The sequence below is a fragment of the Dissoconium aciculare genome, assembly GCF_010015565.1.
Source record: "Dissoconium aciculare CBS 342.82 unplaced genomic scaffold K489scaffold_4, whole genome shotgun sequence".
NCBI classification, from domain to species: Eukaryota; Fungi; Ascomycota; class Dothideomycetes; order Mycosphaerellales; family Dissoconiaceae; genus Dissoconium; species Dissoconium aciculare.
In genome coordinates, this window is record NW_022984954.1 from 341,568 (window position 1) to 357,419 (window position 15,852).

The 15,852-nt window shown below is 55.4% G+C and overlaps 8 protein-coding genes across 8 annotated transcripts; 4 read left to right on the forward strand and 4 right to left on the reverse strand.

Annotated features, from left to right (window-relative positions):
• Positions 1-681: 681 nt before the first annotated feature.
• K489DRAFT_387637 (NAD(P)-binding protein) lies at positions 682-1,671 on the forward strand (the record flags this gene model as incomplete). The annotated part of the gene is made up of 3 exons (XM_033606342.1): positions 682-1,309; positions 1,403-1,555; positions 1,634-1,671. The coding sequence occupies 3 exons, from the start codon at positions 682-684 to the stop codon at positions 1,669-1,671; spliced, it is 819 nt and encodes a 272-aa protein (XP_033461074.1).
• An 818-nt stretch (positions 1,672-2,489) lies between these two features.
• Positions 2,490-3,369, reverse strand: K489DRAFT_171935 (uncharacterized protein). Its single transcript, XM_033599382.1, has one exon. The coding sequence runs from the start codon at positions 3,247-3,249 to the stop codon at positions 2,623-2,625; it is 627 nt and encodes a 208-aa protein (XP_033461075.1). The 5' UTR covers positions 3,250-3,369; the 3' UTR covers positions 2,490-2,622.
• Positions 3,370-4,875: 1,506 nt separating this feature from the next.
• On the forward strand, positions 4,876-5,904 carry K489DRAFT_171963 (uncharacterized protein). The gene has a single exon (XM_033599383.1). It carries the CDS (start codon positions 5,021-5,023, stop codon positions 5,630-5,632), a length of 612 nt encoding a protein of 203 aa, XP_033461076.1. The 5' UTR covers positions 4,876-5,020; the 3' UTR covers positions 5,633-5,904.
• Positions 5,905-6,056: 152 nt separating this feature from the next.
• Positions 6,057-7,187, reverse strand: K489DRAFT_368968 (uncharacterized protein; the record flags this gene model as incomplete). Its single annotated transcript, XM_033602994.1, has 1 exon — positions 6,057-7,187. One exon carries the CDS (start codon positions 7,185-7,187, stop codon positions 6,057-6,059), a length of 1,131 nt encoding a protein of 376 aa, XP_033461077.1.
• An 879-nt stretch (positions 7,188-8,066) lies between these two features.
• On the forward strand, positions 8,067-8,865 carry K489DRAFT_315739 (uncharacterized protein; the record flags this gene model as incomplete). The annotated part of the gene is made up of 2 exons (XM_033601109.1): positions 8,067-8,168; positions 8,230-8,865. 2 exons carry the CDS (start codon positions 8,067-8,069, stop codon positions 8,863-8,865), a joined length of 738 nt encoding a protein of 245 aa, XP_033461078.1.
• Positions 8,866-9,943: 1,078 nt separating this feature from the next.
• On the forward strand, positions 9,944-11,976 carry K489DRAFT_378431 (DNA glycosylase). Its single transcript, XM_033604403.1, has one exon. The coding sequence runs from the start codon at positions 10,230-10,232 to the stop codon at positions 11,700-11,702; it is 1,473 nt and encodes a 490-aa protein (XP_033461079.1). The 5' UTR covers positions 9,944-10,229; the 3' UTR covers positions 11,703-11,976.
• Positions 11,977-12,051: 75 nt separating this feature from the next.
• Positions 12,052-14,174, reverse strand: K489DRAFT_393472 (alpha/beta-hydrolase; the record flags this gene model as incomplete). The annotated part of the gene is made up of 2 exons (XM_033606779.1): positions 12,492-14,174; positions 12,052-12,255 (listed from the first exon to the last, which is right to left on the reverse strand). The coding sequence occupies exons 1-2, from the start codon at positions 14,028-14,030 to the stop codon at positions 12,052-12,054; spliced, it is 1,743 nt and encodes a 580-aa protein (XP_033461080.1). The 5' UTR covers positions 14,031-14,174.
• A 130-nt stretch (positions 14,175-14,304) lies between these two features.
• Positions 14,305-15,783, reverse strand: K489DRAFT_378432 (putative hydroxyacylglutathione hydrolase). Its single transcript, XM_033604404.1, has 9 exons — positions 15,727-15,783; positions 15,614-15,643; positions 15,485-15,542; positions 15,359-15,427; positions 15,272-15,305; positions 15,003-15,219; positions 14,855-14,946; positions 14,636-14,797; positions 14,305-14,576 (listed from the first exon to the last, which is right to left on the reverse strand). Exons 1-9 carry the CDS (start codon positions 15,749-15,751, stop codon positions 14,493-14,495), a joined length of 771 nt encoding a protein of 256 aa, XP_033461081.1. The 5' UTR covers positions 15,752-15,783; the 3' UTR covers positions 14,305-14,492.
• Between the last annotated feature and the right edge of the window lie 69 nt (positions 15,784-15,852).

A 15,852-nucleotide genomic window follows, 5' to 3' on the forward strand; every position in this document is an offset into this window, starting at 1 on the left:
CGTCTTGAATCCTCCGAAAGCCCCGGACCCACAGCCAGCGAATGGGAACCACATGCGATCCGAACCAACTTCTTCTCTCTTATATTATTACCTTGACAAGCCTGCGCTGAGGACCATCTACCATCGATGAAATGCGGCGCGCCCTCGAAGTGTATTTATAACCTCTGGCATGGCATGGGCATGGTCGGGGAAGGCGTCTGAAATTGTCCGATCGAGACCACTTGATGGGGATCTATAACAGGCGCACAGCAGGAGGAGCAGCATGTCGGCCCCGCTGTTCCGGGGATCCAGACACACACGACCGGCAAGATGTCTGCGAATGCCGTCAACCGAGATGGACATGCTCGTGTGCAGACGGGAGTATATACTACATCAATGGATCCATATCATCTCCCTTGACTCTCTCGCTTGACGCGATCTTCAACTGCCCTTCGATATCAACTCAGGTGCTCCATTCACTTTTCGCGTGATCATTGATCAATCCGAGATTCTTTTCGATCGAATATTCCTTTACTTACGACTCACGACCGAAATCGACATGTCAGTACCTCGAGACAATCTAGAGCTCTTGCATCGTCGCCTGTCTCTTGAGCTCGGGTCGTCAAAGCTGATCACGATACATCTGGCTGACCTCAATCCCTCCAGCTTCCACTTCTTTCCGTTTGACAACTCACATACACCATGTCGACCGCACAGCCCGTTCTCGTCCAGTCCGCATCGTTGCACGGCAAGGTCGCCCTCGTGACCGGTGCCGGCCGCGGGATCGGCAGAGGTTGCGCCATCGAGCTCGGCAAGCGAGGCGCCAGCGTCGTCATCAACTACCAGAGCAGCAAGGCGGCGGCTGACGAAGTGGTGGCCATCATCGAGGGCAACGGCACCGGCGCCCGCGCCATCAGCATCCAGGCCGACGTGAGCAAGAAGAGCGAGATCGAGCGGCTGTTCTCCGAGACCAAGGCGCACTTCGGCAAGATCGACATCGTCATGAGCAACAGCGGCACCGAGTCCTGGGACAAGACCGAGGAGATCACCGAGGAGAAGTACGACCACGTCTTCAACCTCAACGCCCGTGCGCAGTTCTTCGTCGGCCAGGCGGCGTGGAAGTACCTCGAGGACAACGGGCGCCTGATCCTCATGAGCTCCATCGCCGCCGGTCTCCTGGGCGTGCGCGACCACGTTCTCTACAACGCCTCCAAGATGGCCGTCATCGGCATGATCAAGGGGTTCGCGACCGATTTCGGCGTCCGAGGGATCACGGTGAACGGTGTCGCTCCCGGCGGAATCAAGTCGGACATGTTCACACAGAATGCTTGTATGTATCGGATCGCCCACTGAGGGCCAGGCGCCTATCTCGTCACTGGTCCTGCTTCTAGCGACAGACTTGAGCTGACTCACCTTTCCGCAGGGCACTACATCCCCGGCGCGACTCCTGATTGGGCCGCGGACAAGATCGAGAACATGATGGCCGAGCACTGTCCTTTGAAGCGCTGTGCGACTCCTGACGATGTCGCTCGCGTCGTGGCCTTCCTGGCCTCGGAAGATGGCGGTTGGGTCAACGGTAAGATTCGCCCCCGGGGTCCTCCCACGCACATATTACCCCCCGGCGCTCCCGGCTAATCCGAGAATTGAAATGCAGGTCAAGTCATCACCATCTCCGGAGGTTCTTCGCAGTGAAAAGTTGTCATCTGCGGTTCTGTTTGCGGAAAACGAGCGGGCAGCATGACTTGTCGTGCTTGTCGTGACAGAGATGATGGCCGGATGGGGAATGGGAAACAACATCACGCCGCCTCTCAACCGGGCGATTTACGTTTCCATGTATAAAATGTACTCGACAGGATTTCGACATCAGGATTACCACTGTGAATCTTGGCTCATGTGCGTCATCGTACGGCCGCGTCAGACCTGGGATCTGAATTGAAAGGTCGGGGATGAACCGCGTTTAGTCTCTGCCGACATGTGATGCAAGGTGCTGTTGGATGCCATCGCCAGACCAGTCACACTTGGTGAGGCCGTCGCAGGTAGCCAGAGTAATACGGGCGTTCGGCGTTCTGTCCTGAGGACGTCGGCGAGCGCCGTCGTCCATCATAGTCTCACGCCATCCTTTACAGCTGACCAGCTTGAAGTCTCCTTCACTGCAAAGAGTAGTCATACATAGTATACAACTTCCTCTGACATGGGAGAAAGCAGTCAGCAACACAGTTGGTTTTCGGAGTTGTGCTCGTGCCAGGGTTGGGGTTGGGGCGATCGCAACCCTAATAGGAGGCGGGAGCTGGAGTCCATGTGAGCTCCAGCGAGTCAGAAGCCCACGAATTCCCCCCCTCCACCCGAAACCTGATCTACAACCATCTCCACCTTCTTAATGCACTTCACATCACCTGGCGATGTCAGCTGGTACTCACCGCCCGCCTCATCCGGCTTGCTGCCACACGCCTGCGTTTCAACAGCGACGAGTTGGCGATGTGTATGCTGCCATGATCAGCCACACGCTCGTTCTGACCCATTCCACCGACCCTGCATGACCCGCAAGTCTCGCATGGGTGGTGCTCCGGGACGACCGTTTCAACACTGAAATGCACTCAAGTGCAGCATGCAGGTGGTCAAACGACTCGACCAGACGAGAGAATTCTACCAGGGCATTGTTTCTCCGCCTGCTGACGAGGGCGATGCTAGTGTCGAATAACCTCCAATGTTAACATTACGCAGGATGATTCGCGACGTCTGTAGACGGTTGAGGCCCCTTTCAGCGCCCCGATCGCGCCACATGAGGTCTGCCGGACGGGCGGCTACGAGGATGTGTTCACAACACAATAACCTCATCGCGGGCGAGAAAGAATCGGGGAAAGAAGCAGGGTTCCACCGTACTGATCGAAAACAAACAAACGGTGAGCATGTGTGAGCAAGGGCACGGGGAAAAGCCCCCTGGGGTTTCGCCCGCGAGACAGTTGGGCCCGCGAGCACCGCATGAACGGTTTCGCTCAACTCTCTGCTCGTGTGGGACCCAATGTGAGACATGACCTCATGCATCCCACACTTCCTCATCGTCGAAGCTGTTCTCCGCCCGTGCTCGCCGTTGTTGTTGTGAGACGACCATTTGCATTTCCCACGTTCGGGCAGCCGTTTCTCGCGAGACAATCGAGAAGCGGCGTCACGGCGCGGATGAACCAGAGATTGCCTCTCCTCCTTCCTTCCCTTCCTTCCTTTCTTCTCCCTTTGCGATCTCAACCTTCCACGTTCCTCAACGGAGTCTTCCATGCCCGTGCGTGTGTCTCTCCCTTCATTCCAAGGTCGTTCTCTCCTTCTTGTTTCGTCTGGGATCGGGGGCGTCTGGACTCGTGCGCATGACACACGCCCGTCCAGGTCCACATGGTGTGCCAGACAAGATGGACAACGGCCCAAAAAAACTTGGAATGCAGCAGACGAGCGGAGCCAGATTGTGGTTGATGTCGTGAACCATTCGTTTTCACGAAAAAGGATCGGGTTGAGGTTGGGGTCATGCGAAGCCTGGAGAGCAGACGGGCGGCGGTATGGGTGTGTAGTGAACAGCGTGTGTGTGTATGTGTGTGTGTATGTGACCTGCTGCTTACGACGTACCGTCAATGCAGGTGGATTCTGAGTGCACCGAAATACATTTCGCAAGCAGTAGGTTTCCACATATTCCGTGTTTGCATGTGCCACCGCTCGGAATACAGGTTATGCAGGTGCACTATCGATCTTCCATTCGCGCTATAGGAACCGGGTTTCTAGTGTCGATGGACATGCATGTGTGTATGTACAGTACATACTACCTGCCTGCATGTCCCCGACCATCTGTCACATATGCACACGGCACTTGTACCGACATCGACCGTAATGCATGACCGTTTCGACATTGGCGAGATCGACGAATGACCGCTCGTCCTTCGACATCTCTCTCGTATGTGATTGCATCGATAGCTTCCCATCTTTGAGACGGTGCGGTTCGGCGCCTCGATTGGGCAACAGATCAGGTCATGCAGGAGCGCTTTTGGGGGGCAGATACATGTGCTTCCAGTCAGTACAGATAGATGGATGGCGATGATCTGAGGAGCACACATCACCGAGTCGATCCGTCACCATTTCCCAAGTAATGTCGTTCCCGATGGTCGCGACGTTGCCCTCCCTCGTTGAGTTTCGTGCCGCGCGGATTTGGTTGGTCTCACAGCCAGCCTTGCCGTCGCATCCCGCTCAACCAGCATCCGCAGTAGTATCATCGGACTCCCCTCGATCAACTATCAGGTCTCCATGTGGTGGTATCATGATTGCATCGACCGAGTGTCATACCCTCACACCCGATTCGCACACACACCCTCTCTTCCATGCCGATATGAGACCTCGTCGACGTTGATCCCCATCGTCTGTGTCCGCGTGAGACACGGCGCCGCGCCCGCGTGCGACGTTTGTCAATGCATGGCGATCGACGATGCCCACCGGCCGGCCGCATGTCTCGCGTGAGCGTCTGGAAGGAACCTGGGAATATCGGGAGATCATTCTGTGCGGCAGTGGCAGCCTGCTATGCACGCGCGCATATGCAAGTTCGCAGACGGACGGATCGGATCATGGACCTAGCACGTAGTTTTGGCTATGTCCGATCTCCCTCCCCCTCCCCCTCTCCCAGGGTGTATATATATGATGGGCCGACCATCCCGATGAGAAGAAGAAGAAACCATTCCACATCCATTCAGAACACCGATCAATCCAGTCTGCCTACTAGATAAAACATCCATCCATCCTCATATCTCGACGACCGCATCGACAGCTCTGTTGAACACATTCGAACCTGATCGTCAACCATCTCTTCGATACACACAACGATCAACAGTCAATATCGACACCGACATCTTCCTCTTCAACATGCCTTCTCACAAGCACGCCCGCCAGCGCACCATCTCCTTCGTCACCCCGCGTCCCATCAAGCTGACGTCGAGCTCGAGCAGCACCTCGCTCTCGTCCTCCACTTCGATCACCTCCTACGGCTCCCGGCGGGACAGCGACGCCTGGGACTCCGATGAGTCCCAGCAATCCGAGGGAGACTCGTTCCCTCGAACGCCGCGTCCGATGCGTTCGGAGAAGCACCCCCGCGCGCTCAAGCTGGCCGGGTTCTCTCAGTACTGACGAGGACGTCGAAGCCGCACGACGGGATTTGGTCGAGGGGAAGAAGAAAAGACTCCACTTGCCACGTTTTTCGACCATCGGAGCCCCCCCACCTGCGATGATTTTCAATCAGACTATGCGAGATCGTCCGGGTGCGAACACCAGACTCCGCCGCACATCGGCTTTCAGAGCCGCAAATCAACGGGACTCCAGCGGTTCCGGCAACCGGAGCCATCATTCCCTTTCGACGTCGTTCTCTCGACTCCGTCCAGCATCCGCGTCAAGATCAGACCTCGACTTCGACGAGGGCCAGGGCCAGGGCCGTCGGTCGAGGTTGCGGATCGCAGAGACTCCGATGCGCGGCCATCGACGCAGCACCGCCCGCGCGGCGTCGACGTTGTTCCAACGCAAAAGGCCTTTCTGTTCTCAACGGTCTCTCGTCGGCGAGGGGGAGATCCGGAAACAGGGGTCCACTCTCTCACACAGCCTGAGCTCTCGCAAGTCAAGTCCGGTCCGGTCACGATGAGCGTCAGGCTTGATCGACTTCGCTCCAGCCCCCACCGGAGAAGGAGGTTACGTGGAGATTCTCTGTCGAAAGGTCGCCTGTTTCTAATTCGGGATGTTTTCGTCACGTGGCGGCGCGCGGGAAATGGATCTAGCTTTTGTTTTGAGTGATTCGATGGGAGGAGAGCTGGAAAGGCGGGTAATGGGTAATGGATTTTCTCGAGGTCGATTCAGGAACTTTTACTAGTGTTCAATACAATTCTCGTGTTTTTGATATTCATTTCGGTCTCCGTTTCATCGGAGTCCTTTCTTATCCTCTCTCGGTTCGATCGTTTCATCATCAGGCATGTCGCTAAATTGTACAGTCCCCGTCCCTAGCAACTTTCCACATCTTGATTCCCGCGACTCTCATACATGGGATTCCGTTGCCGATGATCGGCAGGGCTTCACGCGAAAGCCTTCGAGTAAGCCTTGCGCTCCTTGGCTTTCCTGTCCGCCGCGGCCTTTCGGACTGCGGCCAGTTCGTTCTTGATGCTGGCGTCCTCCGGCGCGAGCTTGGCGGCCTGCTCCAATGCTTCGGTCGCACCCTCCTCATCCTTTCCGGCCTTGAGTGCCAGGCCCTTCCTGTACAGAGCTTTGGCCTGCTCCGCCTCCCCAATGCCCTTGATGTCTAATGCCTTGTCTGCGGATTGTGCGGAATCTCTGTACGCGCCCAATTTGAACTGCTGCAGCGCGCTGTTGGTGTGAAGGCTGACTCGGAGCTTGATCAAGCGTGGGCCGAGGTCTGCTGGGTCACCGTCCAACGGCTCGGGGTATTCGTGGAGGTATGAGATTGCTTTCTGGTATTTGGCCAGGGCGAGGGCGACCTCACCTCGCTTGAAGGCGGCGTTCCCCATGGTCTTCAACTCATCGGCGATGTCGGCGACCTCGACTCCCTTCCACTCCGCATCAGAACCTCGAAGGGCAAGCTGGTCCGCAGGATCATCCTCGTACTTGTCGCCCGTCGAATCTGGAGCCTTCTTGGTGAACTCGGCGAGGTCAGTCGAAGCATCGAGCTCGCCGCAGTCCGCGATGACGCAGTCCTTGTTCGGTTTGTCGCTGGTCGTGGGTGTCTTCTCGATCTTGCGAACGATGCTCTTTCCTGCGATGACCTCGCCGAAGACGACGTGTTTGCCGTCGAGGTGAGGAGTGGGAACGGTGGTGACGAAGAATTGACTGCCGTTGGTGCCCGGTCCAGCGTTGGCCATGGAGAGGAGGAATGGCTTCTCGTGTTTGAGTTCGAAGTTCTCGTCGGCGAACTTCTCACCATAGATGGACTCTCCGCCTGTACCATTGCCGGCGGTGAAGTCTCCACCCTGGATCATGAAGCTGGGAATGACGCGGTGGAAGCCGCTGCCTTTGTAGTGAAGGGGTTTGCCGGACGCCCCGACGCCTTTCTCGCCCGTGCAGAGCGCACGGAAATTGTCGGCCGTTTTGGGAACGACATCGTTGTAAAGTTCGAAGACGACTTTGCCGGCAGATGCGCCGCCGATTGTGATGTCAAACCACACACGACTTCGCTGCGTGGTCGTGGCCATTTCGCCTATCTGATTCGAGGGTTAAGTGGGGGAATCAAGCACTTGGTTTTGAACGGAATTGAAGTAAGGAAAAGTCGAGTGGTGATCAGAATATATTCTCTGAACTGGTTTGTGAAATGAACTGTCGATGGTTGATAATATTCACACTGGGAAGCAGAACCCTTCAGCTTCTCGAAGCTTCGCACAAGACCTACCTACCTAGATACTGTAGCTACTCACGGTGCTGGGTGCATGCGGCGAGGCGCGGGCGTCATGGCGCACCCGCAACCGTGCCCTGGTGGGTGAGAATACATTCCTGTGATAACATTGGAAATGTTCCAACTGTGCTATACTGCTCTTCATGTGCTTCCCAGACGGTCAATATCATGTATATCATATATCATATATCAATTGCTGAATCATCATGCAAAAGTGAGATTCGTTATTCACCCAGGTATTAAGTACCATCACTTGCTGTGTACACAATGTGCATGACCACAGCACCCATGGCATAATTAAGCGCGCGAGGGGCAAATGGTTCGAATTGTTCGCGGCGTGTGTTCCTGAATGTTCTCAGTTTCCCCCGCCGGCAATCATTCAGGCTTTGAAGGAGCTGGAGGGGTCATATCATCGCTACGGAGAGCCACAGAAGTGTCATAGATGATGCAGCATGTTTCGTGTCCCGTACACATCTCGACATCTACTGCACCTAGCCCTGGAGGTATACATTAGTATGTATATGGCCCTAGAATACGTCACTTGAACGCGCCAATGGCTGGAGCTCTCAAGGTAATGATAATTAATCCCAAACGTCCATCGTCCGTCGATCTCGAAATTGTCCATCCGCACCTGCCGCCTTCATCAGCACTGTGTTCACCCGCAAAAATGTCACCAATCATGATGGGAAGAGCATTGCCATCGTTCCCAAAGATATGTACAGCTGCTCGACTTGCGTCATGGCAGTCGAGAAGAGCCGTCTCTACGTTGCCAGGCACTCAAATCGTGCGTTCAACGTGTTCGATGATTGTCCAGCGTACCTGGTTTAATGACATCCTTCATACAGTACGTACACGAGGATAAGACTTCCCCTCGAAAGCTGCTCTCGCTTTCGCCAACCGAGCCTCCCAATACTGCACTTGCGATCGGAACCACTACACAAGTCCCTCCGACACCCGAGTCCTTCAACGAGAATCGTGAATTTCTCGCCATCTTACACACCGTCATCCGCGAGAATGCTGCGCAGGACCCCGATGTGCAAGCGCAAGCGCACGTCTACGCATCACAATCAGGCTCTGCGCTGGGTAGTGGCGGCGTCTTCTTCCCGCAACACCAGCAGAACAACCGGCGCCGTCACAGCATGAGCAAGCAACAACCTGGCAACGTGGCTGGCCGCAGTGATGGCTCGGGAGGAGCTAGTTCCCAGGGTGGTATGGGAGGCGGTGGTCGTGGTGGCTATATCCACGTCAGCGATCGACGCAATCCTCCGGACTACGGTCGAGTCGCCTGGCCCGAAGACATCTTCGGCAGTGTCGAATTGGATGCGAGCGGCAAATTTGTCGACGGCACTGGCAGATATCAAGAATCGGGAACATACCGCATAGTGACTCGCGAAGGCATTCTTGGTCTCAGCCCTTTTCTCCAAGCGAAATTGCTGGAACGAATCAAGGTCCTTGAAAGCCAGGCACGACAGAACGCTTGAACATGATTAAGCCGGATCTGATCATGCCTGAAACTCTTGCTTCTCACGAGCCACGCTGGGGAGAGCGCTTCGCCAATAGCGTCGTTTCAAAACACCGACGGGATCGAGATCTGGTTATTGGCTTGCATGAAAGCTGCGGCGACGCCAAAATTGTCTACGCAGACCATGGAGTGTACCCAGCGCCTTGATGAGTAGCAGAGGATCTTGCCCTCGACGCAAAGCAGCTTGATGCAAGTCACGCCGGCTCTCTGGCTGTGATATTCGAGGATACCCAAGAACCTTGATGGCTCATTACCATACGAGAGTGCATACGCAAACGAGGACAATCACGCCAGCCCTGACAGATCGTTGCTCTTCGGAAATGGACACACGCTCACAGACACCGTTGACGAGAAGTCATCGTATGGAAGACTAGTTCGTGCGAGTCTAACAACACACTTGCGTAACCAGCCCTGATTCCAAACGACCTTGGACGTGATGCCTGGACGCGATGATACCTGTCTCGATCCGCACATGTAAGATAGGTCCACATTGCCTGCTATCCAGCTCAGGGCAATGGAAATGGACGCGTCGCCGTCGGACTCATCACAACCGGGGATACTTTCCGACTTGTTCCTACGCATCACGAACAGCAAGACGACCTTGTGAGATATGTGACATGAGCTAATTCTTGACAATCGTATGTAATAATACTGTAAAATAATCATCACACATGGTGCATGAGCGACGGGCTTATGATCGATCTAGATGGGTGTTTCTGGGGAACGCGTGAAGACTTTGATCGTACGCGACTGAGTGCGGTAAATTTGTAATGGCGAAATTAGACTACGCCTGTGACCATCTCATCGGAAACACCAGGAATGCACTCTTCTCAATGACGCGAAAATTGCGGGAAGAATCTTGTGAATTCATTGCTGTGCCAGGTGAGGAATGATATACATGCGCGTCGCTCCATTGGAACTTTCGGAGGTGCTCACGACCCTGACGAAGCCTTCAACCAGGTCCAAGCGCTCCCCGTGTACGTCATGACACAGTCAAGAAGTGAAATGATGCGACGAAGAGGGCCCGAGTCATTCAAGGGACATCACCGTCTCGAGTTGACAATCACATCTGGCGTTCAAAGTATGTTTGTATGTCTGTAATGTAATCATCTGACGCGGCTTTCACGAAACACACGATTGGTCCACTCCCTCAGTGCCAAAAAATCCGCGCTGGCATTGAGACGGTCTATAGCGTCCGCCGCAAGTCTTTGCTGGGGCTCCACCGCGAAACTCGCCACCGAGAAGGTCGTCTATTGCTTGCGACGACCGCAGCATCGTCTGCAACATAACGCGTCAAGTCGTCCATCGATTTCGCCCATCAGAATGCCTCGCGCGACGCGGTCATCGACTGCGAAAGCCTCTGGGCAGGATCGGCTTTCAAGTCCGCCAGCGACGCCGAGGACCTCGAAGGCCGCAGCCACCCCCAAGTCCAAGGCCAGAGCCAAAGCTACGCCGAAGAGCAACACAAAACCGGCCACGAAGTCTGAGAATGGTCCTCGCACTCCCGCGAGCAGTCGCAAACGTACGAGGACCGCGATCAAGCAAGAAAACGATGACGGCGATCTGCCGCACAATCTCGGCACGGCATTGCCTACGCCCAGCGCCGAGGAAGACTCCCCCGATGACGATGCGCCGCCTTCTAAGCGTTCGAAGCGTTCCGTGAAGAAAGAGGAACCTGTCGAGAACTCGGCAGTCAAAGATGAATTCGACGAAGAAGTAGTCACCGCTCCCAGAGAAACGCCAAAGAAGACGCCCAAGAAGGCGAACTATGGACTGACCCCTGGCATCTCACCTTACCCCGATTATGAGCATCCGACACGCGAGGAATGCAAGGAGGTGGTTCGGTTGCTGGAAAAGGTCCACGGCAAGGTCAACGTCCCCAAGGCCATCCCGCCGCCTTCGTTGGATGTCGCCGGCTGTGGCGAGGTCCCGTCGGTCCTCGACGCCCTGATCCGCACGCGCCTCAGCGCCAACACGACGAACAAGAACTCCAGCACCGCCTTTCAGGGTCTCGTATCCCGGTTCGGGACGCTGAAGGAAGGCATCGGCAAAGGCAGCGTGGACTGGGACGCGGTGCGACGCGCCCCGCAGAAGGACGTCTTCAAGGCCATCGAGCGCGGCGGCCTGGCCGACAGGAAGTCGAAGGACATCCAGGCGATCATCCAAATCGCATACGACGAGAACCAAGAACGCAAAGCCGCCCTGGAGGGGAAGTCCGGAGACCCCGCCGGCGCCGAACACGCGGACGAGAGCGAGAAGAAGGACGAGATCAGCAAAGCCAAGCAACACGTCATCTCCTTCGACCACCTGCACCTCCTCAGCACGGAGGACGCCATCGCCAAGATGCTCACGCTGCCGGGGATCGGGCCGAAGACGGCCTCCTGCGTCGCGCTGTTCTGCCTGCAGCGGCCGTCGTTCGCCGTGGACACGCACGTGTTCCGGCTGTGCCAGTACCTCGGCTGGGTGCCGAAGACGACGCGGAAAGGCCAGCCGAAGGTCGATCGCAACACGACCTTCTCGCACTGCGACGTGCGCATCCCGGACGAGTACAAGTACCCCCTGCACTACCTCCTCATCCGCCACGGCAAGACCTGTCCGCGCTGCCGCGCCGTCACGGGTCAGAGCAGCGCGGTGTGGGACGAGGGCTGCCCGATTGAGCACCTCGTCACGCGCCACGGGTCGAAGAAGGGTGGCGTCTCGGTGCAGGCGCGCAGGAAGGCCAAGGAGGCGGCCGGCAAGGCGGATGATGACGCCGACGAGAGCGATCTGAGCGATGCGCCCGAGGACGATGAGTGAATGGGGGCATATCGGGGAAGAACTAAATTTCGCCGGCTACGGGGTTTGTGGTTGTAACTTCAGGCCGGATGTTGTTGTACAATTCCTTGTCTTGATAGCATCTGTAATTTTATCATGATATCGTTTGCTCGACGCAGCCCATTGTCTGGATGATCCGGCTCGGGCGGTTTCGAATCGTCCACATATTGTCGCTGTTTTGACCAAGAACGGAACGAACCCATCGACGCTATAGAGAAGGCGGATTGATTGCTTGGAATATTCATCTCTATTCTGACGGTGACACGACATATGTACGGATGAAGAAACGTGTGCGAATTCTCATTTCGAGGTTATAAATGCATTTTTCCGCTCATGAGCTAAGGTGATATACAATAGCAGGTATCATGCCATCGACAGCAGGGCGCAACAGGACCTGGTCACTCGGCTTCTCTGATCGCGACACGATCGGAACCGCACGTTGTGTCGTTATTGGAACAGGTGATGCCTCTCCAAGGCGGGTGTCGAGGACATTGCCGAATTCGTCCCCGACCACCAGCCCTCGGGCCGCAACGTCCTGTTCGTGTTTTCGGTGTCGCCACTGGGCGTCACGGCCGGCGAGTCCAGCCAGGACGTCGGCTCCGACCGCGAGCTCGGCCGGAGGTTGTCGGTCGACACGGCTTGCCGGATGGTCTCCAGCGAGGTGTCAATGTCGCTCACATTAGTTCTGTGATATCCGGATGTCAATTGCGCGGCTTCGGAAAGGGAGGTGGTGGCAGAACGTACATCCGTGGGTGACCTGTATCGGAACACGCCAATCTCGTGGGCTGGGGTCTCCTGCACATATTCTTCGTCGTCGTTGTCGGTCTCGTCCATTTGTTCCGCTGCGGTCGAGTCGCCGTCGGTGTTGTACTCGGGTGGCTGCGATCGGCCGGGTGACGAAGTTGCATCGTTCAAGAGCAACATCCGCGAGCGGGAAGCATCGTCCCTCTTCGTGCCGGATGGGACACTGTAGTCCGAGAGAGCCTCGAGAACGTTCGGCAGCACAAGCTTATGGACGTCGTTGGCCCAGAGGAAGTCGAGATGTTCGTATTTCGGAACGCATTTCGCAACAGTATGCTTGGGCAACTCTCGTAGCATGACGTTGATATCCACTAGGCTATCGCTTCCGCCATACAAGAGAACGATCGGGGTCCTGATGTTTCGGGTGGGGTATTTGGCCACCTTGTAGTGTTGCTTGTGTGTGCTGAAGCTGGTCGGGCTGGCCACTTCATCGTCATACATCTGGAACGTCCCATTGCGAATAATCTGAAACCAGTGGACCACACTCTTCGTGCTCGTGAAGGAGTACAGGTGTGGGTAGGCGGCCAATTTCTGATGTGGTGTGATGTTCAATGATCTCCAGTTGAAAAGCCAGACCAAACCCTTGTCCACGAACCAGGTGAAAATGGCGGGATAAAGCAGCGCTTGCCACATCGGTGCGCTGCCCAAGATTGCACGACGACCAAAGATGAGGTAGAGCACCTCCGGACTTGCCTTAGTGAAGGAGCTTACGATGCCGGAAGCAACACCCGGAGGAGCCATAGCAGGCGCGAGGGCGATGAAGACATCCACCTTTGTGTTCAGCTGTGGGTAGACGGAGAGCGCTGCGAATGCCTGTGCTGTGCCCTGACTGAATCCGACGTATGAAAGGCTCGGCTGAGACGTGGTGTCGAGGACATAGTTGATGGTGTCCGGGATGTCGTGAAGGGCGAATTGATCAATGCTGAAGCTCCAAAATGCTGTATCCGTGGGCGTGTGTCTCATGTTCTTTTTGCTGTACTTGTTGCCGCGGTTGTTGCCCAACCAGACATCATAGCCTTGATCGACCAGAGCGAACGGCAGACAGCGCTCATGCTCGGTGATGCATACCCAGACATCGCTGTTCATGAGCAGACCGTGATGTAAGTAGACCACCTTCTTCTGCAAAGTCCCGGGTCCTGCGTTGACCAGCTGATCCTCCTCGCCTTTCCGCTTTGCCAATCGATGCACGCCGAGGAGGTATCCATCCGTGGTTTGCACTACGTGCTCTTCTGCGGTGTAGCCATAAAGTGCGCACAGCTCCACGAAGCCCTCTGCGTGTGCAATCTGACTCGACACAGCCTTTTTACGGTTGCGTGCTCGACGCGAGTATGGTGAGGAGAGGCCATTGAAGCATCTGCGCGAAAGGCGGTACAGGAAATTGATCACCGGCGAGGGCAGAAAGATGGTGATGGAGCGCGCGATGAATTCAAAGATGACCAAGGTGAACGAGGCGGCCAGCGCCAGGTACTCCTGGAGGTGGAGTCGACCTATCAGTGGGATGTTTGACATGTTGTCGACCTGTGCACCGGAGTCGGTCGAGCGACGAGACAGGTATGAGACGGAATGCCGGGAGCTACGTAGGAAAGTTGAATAGGGATTATCACTGTCGACAATGAAATCGACGCTACTGAGGATGATCCAGGCGGACGAAGCATTCGCGCGGGCCCAGTTCACCGATCGACCCATGATTTCGTCATCGGCATGTGAAAGGCGGCTGCCCTGTGCTGATCAGCCTGCCCCGGGTGCCGACCGGGCTTTTTCTATCCTTAGGGTTGTTGTTCCCCGATCGATGCCAACTCAGGAGGGCATTGAACGATCCATGGGTTCTTGCGACGTACTGGCCCCGAAGCATGATAGACCAGCGGGAAAGGTCCACACGGGCATGCTATGTGTCCAACCTGCACAGTCACTTTCTCAAAGAGCAAGGCTTTCAATCATGACTGTCTGTTGTGGACTACTTTGAGCCTAAAATTACATGGAATTCTTGGCCTCTCGCAAGGCTGCCATCACCTCGACACGTTCTGTTTTGCCCGTGAACTTTTGCACCTCGGGATCCTGGATATGGTTAGCATGATCATTCCACCACCCGAAGTCCACCAATCGTCAGGACTCACCTCTAAGCGCATGAAAACGTTGTGCTTCTTCTCGTCTCCGATGGTGAATTTGCCCTGGGTCTCCTTGTTCGCTGAAGCAAAAGCCTCTAGCTTCTTCACCGCTTCCGACTGCAGGACCTTCATGCCGAATTTGATGTTGCCTTTGGTGTATTCGTGACCCGGCTTCATAACATGTCAGCATTGATGTTACTCCGAAGGGAATCCCACGAATGGACTCACATAAACCTTTGTGTCATCGGGTAAAGCTGCCAGGGTTTGGTTGAGAGCCTTGTCCATCTCCGCGGCCGAGCCTTCAAAGAAACGACCGCATCCTGCGAAACACATCAGCACCATAGCTACTGAACTCTCGGGAGTGCCCATGACTGACCGCCGATGAACAGAGTGTCGCCAGTAAACACCGCACGATCTGAGCCGTCTTCGAACAGGTAGCAGATGCTGTCCTGGGTATGACACGGCGTGTGGTAGGCAGTGACCTTGATATTGTCGCCAATGGTGAAAGTTTCGCCGTGCTCAGGCACATGTTTCACCTTCAAACACTCCTTGCCACCGATCACGGTAAGATTGTCCGACGGGAACGCTTCAATCTAGGGATAAGGTAAGCTTTGAAAATGGACATTGATCAACGAAGGCCCTTACGATCTTCTCGTTACCGCCAGCATGGTCGCCGTGACTAGAAGCATTGGTCAGTCTGCGCTACAAGCGATTGGTTGACTGAGGACCTACTGATGGGTGTTGACGATATTGATGATCTTGATGCCATTGTCTTTGGCCTTTTTCAGCGTTGGGATCACCCTGTACGCTCAAGTCAGAAGGCATGCGCCTGTGGGAGGTATCGAAGACAATGCATACTCGTCTGTGTACGCAGGATCGATGATGACCGCTTTTTTGGTTTTGTCATCGGTGACGACTGTAATCAACGGCCCAAAGACTGTCAGCACACAATATTCGGTGTCTAGGCTCACTTCGGGAACCACTCACGGTAGGCATAATTGTCACCAGTTCCCACCCCTAATGATATGGCACAAGCAGATATTAGAGATTGCCACATGGAACACCTTGATGGATGATTGTCGCAGCTAGGGCGGACACACTCATGGGTATCGATTCGATATGCATCTTGCGGCGGGGACCGGAGTTGATTGTTTTCTAGAATTGGTGGATCAATGTTGGAATCGGAACATCTCAGCAGCATCGGCGAAGGTTACCTTGGATATATG